At 47.8% G+C, this 9,552-nt stretch overlaps 4 protein-coding genes across 4 annotated transcripts; 2 read left to right on the top strand and 2 right to left on the bottom strand.

Annotated features, from left to right (window-relative positions):
* Positions 1 to 262: 262 nt before the first annotated feature.
* Positions 263 to 2,344, top strand: F4817DRAFT_350147 (uncharacterized protein). The gene has a single exon (XM_049304920.1). The coding sequence runs from the start codon at positions 1,607 to 1,609 to the stop codon at positions 1,847 to 1,849; it is 243 nt and encodes an 80-aa protein (XP_049155126.1). The 5' UTR covers positions 263 to 1,606; the 3' UTR covers positions 1,850 to 2,344.
* F4817DRAFT_350146 (Mss4-like protein) lies at positions 2,344 to 4,288 on the top strand. Its single transcript, XM_049304919.1, has 6 exons — positions 2,344 to 2,633; positions 2,773 to 2,966; positions 3,071 to 3,103; positions 3,157 to 3,202; positions 3,255 to 3,284; positions 3,426 to 4,288. The coding sequence occupies exons 2-6, from the start codon at positions 2,791 to 2,793 to the stop codon at positions 3,684 to 3,686; spliced, it is 546 nt and encodes a 181-aa protein (XP_049155125.1). The 5' UTR covers positions 2,344 to 2,633; positions 2,773 to 2,790; the 3' UTR covers positions 3,687 to 4,288.
* Positions 3,784 to 5,146, bottom strand: F4817DRAFT_257184 (DUF1295-domain-containing protein). The gene is made up of 3 exons (XM_049299234.1): positions 4,845 to 5,146; positions 4,290 to 4,775; positions 3,784 to 4,237 (listed from the first exon to the last, which is right to left on the bottom strand). The coding sequence occupies exons 1-3, from the start codon at positions 4,963 to 4,965 to the stop codon at positions 3,882 to 3,884; spliced, it is 963 nt and encodes a 320-aa protein (XP_049155124.1). The 5' UTR covers positions 4,966 to 5,146; the 3' UTR covers positions 3,784 to 3,881.
* A 91-nt stretch (positions 5,147 to 5,237) lies between these two features.
* F4817DRAFT_350138 (kinesin-domain-containing protein) lies at positions 5,238 to 9,515 on the bottom strand. Its single transcript, XM_049304918.1, has 4 exons — positions 9,103 to 9,515; positions 9,007 to 9,046; positions 8,831 to 8,950; positions 5,238 to 8,774 (listed from the first exon to the last, which is right to left on the bottom strand). The coding sequence occupies exons 1-4, from the start codon at positions 9,143 to 9,145 to the stop codon at positions 5,840 to 5,842; spliced, it is 3,138 nt and encodes a 1,045-aa protein (XP_049155123.1). The 5' UTR covers positions 9,146 to 9,515; the 3' UTR covers positions 5,238 to 5,839.
* Positions 9,516 to 9,552: the final 37 nt, after the last annotated feature.

Below are 9,552 nucleotides of genomic sequence, written 5' to 3'. Positions count from 1 at the left end.
AAACGCGTGTATTTATTAATAATAAAGTTAGTAAATGTTTTAGATTAATTGAGACTTATTTTAAACGCGTTGATGTTATTATTTTTAATATTGTTTTTAATGTTGAATGATTTGATGTGGTAAAAATCGCCTGAGTTGTCTTAGATTAGAGATGCGAAATTCGTGGGGGGGGTAGGTTGGGGATGTGATTGGTTAAAAAAAAGGTGTGGCGGGAGGGGTATAACGAAGTTTGCGTTACTGGTCTGAGTTCATTGAGATAAGACTAGATATGGTAACAAAAAAATGGGAAGCAAAGTCATATGGCGAAGAGTTGCTCGCATTAGATCAGTCTAAAGAGATGATAAAGAAACTCGTTAACTTGAATGGCAGATCCCAAACAACCATAATTATCGATGCACTCGATGAGATTAGCCATGACGACTTAGCTATTTTCTTTGAGGTGTTGGATGGCCTTATGCAAATGAAAACACCCACATGCTTGTTAAAGGTAATTTTATCAAGCCGGCCAGAAACCCGAATTAGCAATGCTCTCGGTCATTGGCCTAAGATAGAAGTCGCCCCTATAAAGACGAAGAGCGATATTACTTTCTATATCGGTACTGAGGTAGAAACCCGGCTTAGAGATAGAGACCAATACGTCAAGGATAGGATCAAAACGACGCTTGCGGGACGAGCACACGGAATGTTAGTATTCCCTTCCTTGGTGGAAACTACCACTAGGTGGAGAGGATATTTTACAGGTCTGCCATCACCTGGTAGTTTTCAACAGGGAAAATGATCATTTCGACTTTAGACATTTTTCGGTTCTCGAGTTCATCAGGAAAGTTCAGCCGATCGATTATAATCCATTCGACGCGCACGCATTATTAGCCGAGACCTGTTTTCATGTTCTCTTCCAGGACCATGTCAGACGGATGCTGAGGAGCGGCCAAATCAAGTCGTGTTGGGACGCACTGGCGTATTACGCGATGATTCATTGGGCTTTCCATTGCCAGAAATGCGGTTCAGTAAGGAGTAACAAGAGCCCTCTCAAGGAGCTGTTTTCCTCTTTTATTGGGAAGGGTCTCGTAACTACTACATTCCAAGATTGGGTACGAGAAATTTCCCGATCATCGGTCATGCCACGCAAACCTTCCCATTGGTATCCCTTGATAGAAGCAGACTTCGAAATGAATATTCAAAAAGCGGAGTACCCACCGATAAGTCCCTTCAGCATGGCTTGCCTCTTCAACTTCTGGGAAGTTATGGAAGAAGTAATTATTGAAGATAAATGGTTGCCTATGGGCATCGCAATAGCGTCAAGATATGGGCATATAAGAGTGGTTAGCCAATTATTAGAAAAAAGATCAAAATATGACCTATTATTAAATACGAAGTCTCTCACATCGAGAGGTCCAAACACCGTTAATAGAGGCGGCAACCAGAGGCCACAGGGACGTTGTCTTGTTGCTTCTCGGATATGGTGCGGATTTAAACCTAACTGGGCATGATGGACGCACAGCTCTTCACATGGCCGCATATAAAGGGCATGCACTAATAGTTGAAGAATTGTTGGCACGAGGAGCCAAGGTCAACGCCCTAAAAAAATCGGCCGTGGCCCCTCTACATGCGGCAATCGAGGGGAGGCACGAGTCGATTGTTGCTAAAGAACAAAACAGATCCCAATTCTCGAGACAATCATGGAAGAACAGCACTGCACTGTGCAATAAAGCAGCATCTTGAGATATCGGTTGAATTAGCCCAAGAGTTGTTGGAGAATGGAGCAGACCCTAACATCCAGGATGCAGCAGGGGAGACACCTCTCCACGAAGCCGCAAATGTGCTTCCTCGTAGGGTACGCGGGGTATAAAGCACAGGCCGAGCTGCTTTTAAGAAATGGGGCGGACCCAAATATTCAAGATGGCGATGGCAGAACGCCACTACACATCGCTTTCACCAAATCGAACGAGATATTAGCAAGGATTCTTTTGGGTAATGGGGCTAACCCTGATATCGCAGATAAGGAGGGAGTTGCAGCATGGATTGACTTGGATTGATTGTCTTGCATGTTCGTGATCATGCGTACTCTAAACTCGGAATAATAGAATAATACCGTGGAAGCGTTCGGCACCAGATAGAAAAGAGGATTGATGATTTAAGAGGATGATATTCGTATATCAGATACCCTTCATCTAATAGTAAGCTGACAAGTTGGGAACGCCCGGACATGTGATATCGCGTTTGGGAGTGGGTGGATGATACGATGAGTCAAGCTTGCAGGGGATATCGTGATGTCATCGGCGTGCTTTCGCTAGCTATATGAGTTTTGACTAGAACTGTGTGAAATTGTATTACTTATCCTACTGTCGTATTTCTCAGAAATCTATAGTTATACGTTTCTATTTAAAGCTGATGACTAATTCGGGAGACACAAAGATATGCGGGGATCGGGATCCGCTAAAATTAACTTTCGGGACCGACCTTCCCCAGCTAAGCCTTAAGCTCCGCGTCCTTCTTTCCCTCCGGAATTATCGTCCGCCGTTGACTCAACTTCTTCTTGCTATATTGACTTAGCTACCTATTTGTACTTCCGACACAATAAACCTCAAAGGACCTCAAAGGGCTGTGGCAAGTACTTGAGTTGCATACTTTAGGTTAGGTACGTAGAGGCGCACAGAGCCTCGCGTTATTGGGAATACCGAGTGTCTACACTTAGTATCTAATATAGCTAACGGCATAGCGAAAAAGCGAAGAAACATCAGAAAAGGAACGTCTTCTAGTTAAACATATCAGACGAAAAGGAAATAAGCCATGGATGCCCGCTGTCAATGCGGTGCCGTCGCGTTTAAAACGCCCCTGCCCAAGCCCCTGGCTCTCTACATTTGCCACTGTGCCGAATGTCGCCGACAGACGAGCTCTGCCTTTGGCACCTCCGCCATATTCCCCCGTTTTCCTCTACCTCGCGCTGAGCTGATGTCTTGCTATACGTGAGTATATTATCTATTTGTTTTTTTCTCAGTATCTATGTTATGATATATATGGTTATAGATGGTTTGAAGTATGACTCACTGACTCGCTGGTGATGATATAGCCGGCCGACACCTTCTGGTCATACGCTTTATTGGTAATGACTATACCTCCCCCTCGATGATAGATTGATTGACTTATTCCCATTAGCTATTTTTGCCGCAACTGCGGGACTAGACTGCTTCACACGACACCGGTAGGTGCATGCCATCGGTAACACATGTAACATATACGCTAATAATATGCAGGGCAAGAATGTTGTCTCCGTCAAAGGAGGAGTAAGTATATCTTCAATATCTTCTTAATCTTTATCTTATTCGGTACATCAAACATATAGGCACCAATATATCCCCAACCCGTGACTAGGTATCTTATTTGACTCTAACAGGAATAATCACTAACTTCTCATGCTCCTAAAGTGTATAGACGGGCTCGACTGGTCAAGAGCTATCCACATATGGACCAAATCAGCCATGATACCCATACCCGAGGGCTCCGAAACATACTCGGAAGAGCCCACGGAGTCCGACTACTGCGCCTCTCGGGAATCTCTTGACCAACCTCTCGACCCGGCGGGCATACTCGTGAATAGCGGGGCGGCCCCAACGGCGGCTGATAGAGCAGGGAAAGCTGCTCATATGGGGCCTGTGAAGGGCGCCTGCGAATTGAGTGGATCATAGATGATGTTGAAAGTTTTGATGAGCGGCGTTGACGCTCGTGCCTGGTGGTTGGCCGATGGTAGCTGGTGGCGTAGTGATGGTAAATTTGAACCGGCAAAGTTATCCATGTAAAAGATACCCTCGTTTCACTCAAGTTCTATCTTTTAAGGGCTATTCAATCCGGCGGAGGTCAGGAGGGGGTTCTCATACCACTCTTCATCCGCTGATTTGCCTATTTTCGGTGATCTCCGAGTGTTTGGCCGGATCGAATACGTACATAGGAAACTCAAGGAACACCGTCCTCTTTACGATAGTAGGGAGCCGTTCATAGATCTGTGGCGGAAACGGGATAAGGATGCTAGTACGGTTTAAATACCGCCGATAGCCTTCCCAATTCAAACCCTTCTCGTACCGCTTCTTAGCGGCCGGGCGCTCGGACAGCGGCAGCCCCGAGACGAACATGAGCAGGATGGTGAGGAAGAAGGGACCCAAGATTGTGGCGTAAAGCGCATTGAATGCTTGTCCGGCGACGGGGCCATCGGCAGCGGGCGAGACGCATATCATATATATAGCTTTTACCGTCAGTTTAAATCCTCACTAGTTAATATCCAAGCGAAAACTTACAGAACTGAATAATGATTTCCCCAAAGTAATTCGGATGACGACTCCAGTAGAAGAATCCCGAGTCGCAAATTGCGCCCCGATCATCCCTTGACCGAAACACAAACTTCTGCACATCGCTTACGCTCTCCATAGCGAAGCCGATGCAAAATAAAACCGTGCCTGCTATATCCCGACCCGTGCCGAAGGAAACCTGCGGCTGGTAGCTGCGGACGGCGGGGGAGTTTAGGATAGTGACGGGCAGCGAGACGGCCCACACCCAAAGCATCTGGAAGACCCAAAAGCCAAGGAACGGAAAGAACCGATCGCGCGTGCCATCGAAGCGATCATCTTTGCCCGTCCGTAGTACGCGGTACAGCAAGAAGAGCGAGAGCCGCAATCCCCACACCATGATAAATACCGAGGCCACGATCTGTCGTGCATCGGGATTGCGGCTCAGGGCTAACGTGAGCACGGCTAGGACCACGAAGTTGGTACCTCCGGCGAAGTCTATAATATTATGAGAAGATGATCTTTAATTAGAACTCGATTGGGAAAGAAAGAAAATAGGGGCAGAACCTGTAAGTTTATCAAACTTGGAGCTGTATGCTAACGCGAAGAAGAACAGCTGATACGCGACGGTGACGAGGAGCGTGATGGAGAGGTAGTAGTCGTCGAGGACGTGTACAGGACCCGCCATCCTTTCGTGTTCCCTAAATCTATAATGATAAATCTATAATGAATGGTAGAAATTATACTAAGCTGTTATTTCTATTTTCATAGTATTAGTGGGTTAAGGTTGATGGAAAATTAGGTATGGTTGAGTATCAAACGCAGAAGACTAATATGAAACACTTCGATTCCAGGGGGATAGTAGATAGCGTCTTGTGACTTATTTAGGTATTTATGTCATTTCTAACCAAATTATCTATGAGAAGGGATTACAACATTATGAGACATTATAGGCCCTAGCATGAACTTAGCAATCGCTAGATTGAGCGCTAAATGGCTGCTTCAGCCCTACGACGTCACGACCTGTACTTTGTAGGAGATTAGAACAATTCAACAATGCTAATTCGCACTCGAGAAATGAATATGGAGACGATATATATTAGACGTCGCATGAATCATTTAGGTACCTAAAGCAGGATCTAACATTAGACGAACAACATCTGCATCGAGTCTTGAACCTCATCTCCTTTTCCCTTCCACCGATCAAGTAAACATACACTCATCAACCTCATTCCGCGACATCTAATTAAACACGAGCATAACCAGAATTCATTACTTATTGAACGTGAGACATGAAACCTCGGACCCTTATCGAAATGAAAACTATCAGATACAAGGGACCAAGCGACTCCCAAACCCCGCTGCCACCCAACCGACCGAATAATCATGTTTGTATGAGAATTGGACCTAAAAACGCCAGTCTCGACCTAAACCTTCCATGAGACGGGCAAAGACGCATATGTGCAATCTGTGCTCAGCAAGGTCATCTGCAACTGTACGCCCGAGGCGTCCCGACGCCTAATCTTATTTAATCAAATACCTTCACGGATAGAACAATCAACTTATCGCCAAGACAGAGTTCCCCTCTCCCTCCTCGCACCGCCTACAGCCGCCATGCCCGCGCCACCAATAGTAATGCGTCGCCCGCGGTTGCTGGCAGCCTCCAACCTCCTGTCGCTCGGGCTGGTCAGTGCGCTCGTACCCCTTACGCTGTTGCTTATATTCATCCGTCTGGCCTGGCCCGGCGTGAACGCTTTCGACTCGCGGGTTCCCATGTCCGGCGGTGAACAGCTGATGGGAGGGCTCCTATATCTTTCCGCGCTACCGCGTCGTAACCGCGAGATACCGTTCGTGCTCGACGCTAAGGGGGGGCCTGCGTAACTGTTGCTGGTCTTATGGTAGTTGCCGCCGATAGATCCGATCGAGGACACTCGCCTAGAGACCACAGCCGGACCCGTCACGCTTCCTGCTAGCGAAGAGAGCCGCCTTGGTCTCTTGTTGGCGTGGATTGCCGAGCGAAGCTTAGACGTGTCAATGATGGCCGAAGTCTCCGAGTCGGATGATGGAGGGTGATTTTCGTCTGACGACATACTTTGAGGCACTGGTATGGATGATTTTGGACTTGACGATAACCGTATCTTGGGGGAGTTGATATTACCAGCTCGCGACACGTCAAGGTTACGCAATGGGCTAATCCGGCCCGCGCTGCCGGGTGAGGACGTCAGGTTTATAGAGATCGTAGGTCCGGTGGGCGAGCCGTTAACTTCCGACGTACGAGATTTCGACAAAAATCCTGCCTGGAACCTATTAGGCTTCGCAACCGGAAGGCTTGTCGTCTCGGGGATCGTCAGCTCGGTACTGGAATCATCTGCAGTGTCATCTTTGTGTAAGTAAAACGGGATAGGGGGGATCGCAGGTACAGCCTTCTCGGGTGAGCTACGCTCCGGCGAAGAGTAGAACTTCTGGGGTGTTTTCTCGAAGTCGGCTAGGGTGCCCGATTCGCCATCGTCGTCACGCCATCGTACCGCACGCTTCGAGGTCTTCTTAACCGGAGTAAACGAGACGCCTTTACGCGCGTTAAGCGCTTTACGACGTCGGGGGGAACCCTTGACCGGAGAACCGAACATTTGTGGCTGGGAGGCTACGACAGCTGCTAATGCTGGGTTAGGGATTGGCTTTATCGCGTCTTTTCCCATGCTTATCCTCGTCGTCTTCTTCCGCTTCGGAGTCCCGCGCTTCGTTGGCGGAAATGCCTCTACCGGCATCTTGGCCCCGTCCGGCTTAACTACTTGGGAGGCGGCCGCGAATCCTGTCTCTAGTAAACGGTTGATGATACTTTTAGCATGTGCAACAGCCTCATCCTCGCTCATATCTACCGTCTCTGATAGCGAGGCGAGGATTTCAAACTGCGCGGTAAGAAGGACTTGCATAATCCCCGAGTCGCCGGCTTTATCCTGATCGAGAACCTCGCGGTCGGCTTCGCGCGCAAATTTGGCTTTCCATAGTTCGGCTTCTCTAGTGAGGCTTTCGATCTCGCCGTTATCCACATGTACGTCTCCCTTTGGTAGCTGGTTGATACTATGCTGGAGAGCTCCGTCGATAGCGCGCTCCCAATTCATCCTGTTCAACTTCTGGTGAATATGTTGCCGGCTATCCTCGAGTTCCAGCTGAATTCCCACCGCCGTTTTGCGCATAGCGGTAAGGTTTGACGGCATTGTATCCTCGTCCTCTCTCATATCGCAAACCGCGTCGAATGCGGCGATCCACGACGACAAAAGACCGATGCGACGCTCGACTCCTCTCTGCTTCTTCATTAGGTTCACCTTCTCCTGCCTTTCAGCCGACGAGTTCTCGTATGCCGCCTGGATCCTCTGAACTCCTTCCTTGACCGACCAATTCCTCTTCTCTAGTTGTTTCTGGAACTTAGCAAAGAATGTTTTCTCGGCATCTTTTTGCTGGGCTTTGAGTTCGTTGATCAACGCCATCTGCTCGTCGATCTTCACAAGGAAGTCCTTGACGTGTCGGTTGACATTGAAGACGTTTCGTGTCACCTTGGTTTGGATATTCTTTGCCCTGTTGGCATACCGTAGCGTATTCTGGGTTTCGTCGAAGTGTACACTCGACGGACTCACACAAACGATCATGACCGTTTTGCAGTTGCCGCCCAACGAGAATTTGAGAAGTCGTGTCAGCTTGCTGTTCCTGTAAGGGACGTGGTTCTTCTTTCGGGGATCGCAGAGTGCATTAATACAGCTGCCCAGTGCGAGCAAAGACTTGTTAATATTAGCACCCTCCAACAGGCGCTCGCCTCGATTCTTGGTGGCGCTGGCTCGCTCGCTACCTGCGAGGTCGATGATACTCAGAGTAGCCATCGTATGAGGTTCGTTGACGGCAGCGTTGCGGTCTTTCTGGGCAACGTTGATCTGCAGGACTGCGTGGGATCGTGAAGAAGTGGCGTTCGCCTCGGTTGGTGATACCGTCCGATATTCGTTTCCTTGAACGATCATGTCCATAACCTCTTGAACATCCTTGGGGTGATGGCTTGTCAGTCCTGAAACTGTTACGGCTTGGTTGGAGTCCTCGCGGAGCATCAGTCCTTGCTTGCTACCTCCGGGGACTAGCAGGTCTCGAATGGTTTCGTTGTAGATCTCTAAATACGACAAGGATATGTCGGTGTGCTTTTCGTCGCTACGGTCGGCAATCTTTTCGAAGAGTTCCTGCATTGTCAAGAATATGATGCCGGGCATCTGGGCTGTGCCAGTGATTGTGTGCGTTTTTCCGCATCCTGTAGCTCCATATGCAAATACAGTGGCATTGTAGCCATCTAGAACGCTGTCTAGTAAGTTTTTTGTCGTAGCCTCGTATACTTCTGTTTGTGTTGTGTTCTCGTCGAATATACGGTCGAAAGCGAAGACTTGATCTTTGACTTTCTTGCCATTGGGTACCACGGATCTCGAGAATTTTTGTATTGGGTTGTCCTCTGGCGGGTCAAACACTCTACAATATGTGCAAGTCAGTTACTATAATGTGGTATCTTTTGTGTGAATACTTACAAGCATCTGTCATCGACTACTTTAATAACGGATCGTATGCCACCTTGCTTGAGTTTCGGTGTGGGGACCGCAGCCAGAGAACCATCCCCTAGAAATAATGTGCCATCATCATTCTTTTGTCTATACTACTAGGTTAGCATGTCTATCTCGGTGATATGGAACCGGGATTGGCATACAGTTGTGCAGCTTCTCTGATGGTAAACGGTCGGACTCGAACTTTTAACACGTCAGCATCATCTAATTTACTATTTTATACGGCGAGTCTATCTTACCTGCGACCGTGATAGATGATGCTCCTGGGTCTATCACAGCCATTTTGGATAGTTTTATTTTTTTGTCCGTCTCAATTATCCTCCCTTGTAAAGTCGTCTGAAAATTAAGCTAGAAGTGTCGACATAAACAACGTCAATAAACAGGCAGCATATGTCGTTGCCGTGGGAAAGAAATTAGTGCTCGTCGCGATTTCGAGATTTCAAATCGATTAACGAGCGTATATACACCTGCTTAATGGGTGTCGTCGAGCTAGATTAGTTAGTAGTAAGAGGTTGCGTTGTGGGAGGTCCACGCGAAAAATATCGTCATCAGGAGCTAAAATGTGGATGGAAATTGTTGCAGGCGGCTAAGAGGTAATACATATGTGTTGAACCCATGTTGATTTTTGGCTCTAAAAATTCACCAGGGCAACCGGTATCCGCCTTGTTTGTAGTGTGCACTGTGCAAGC

This window comes from Daldinia loculata (assembly GCF_022478755.1).
Source record: "Daldinia loculata strain CBS 113971 unplaced genomic scaffold F4817scaffold_68, whole genome shotgun sequence".
Taxonomy (NCBI): Eukaryota; Fungi; Ascomycota; class Sordariomycetes; order Xylariales; family Hypoxylaceae; genus Daldinia; species Daldinia loculata.
The sequence above is the reverse complement of the archived record's forward strand: the minus strand, read 5'-3'. Positions and strand labels throughout refer to the sequence as shown.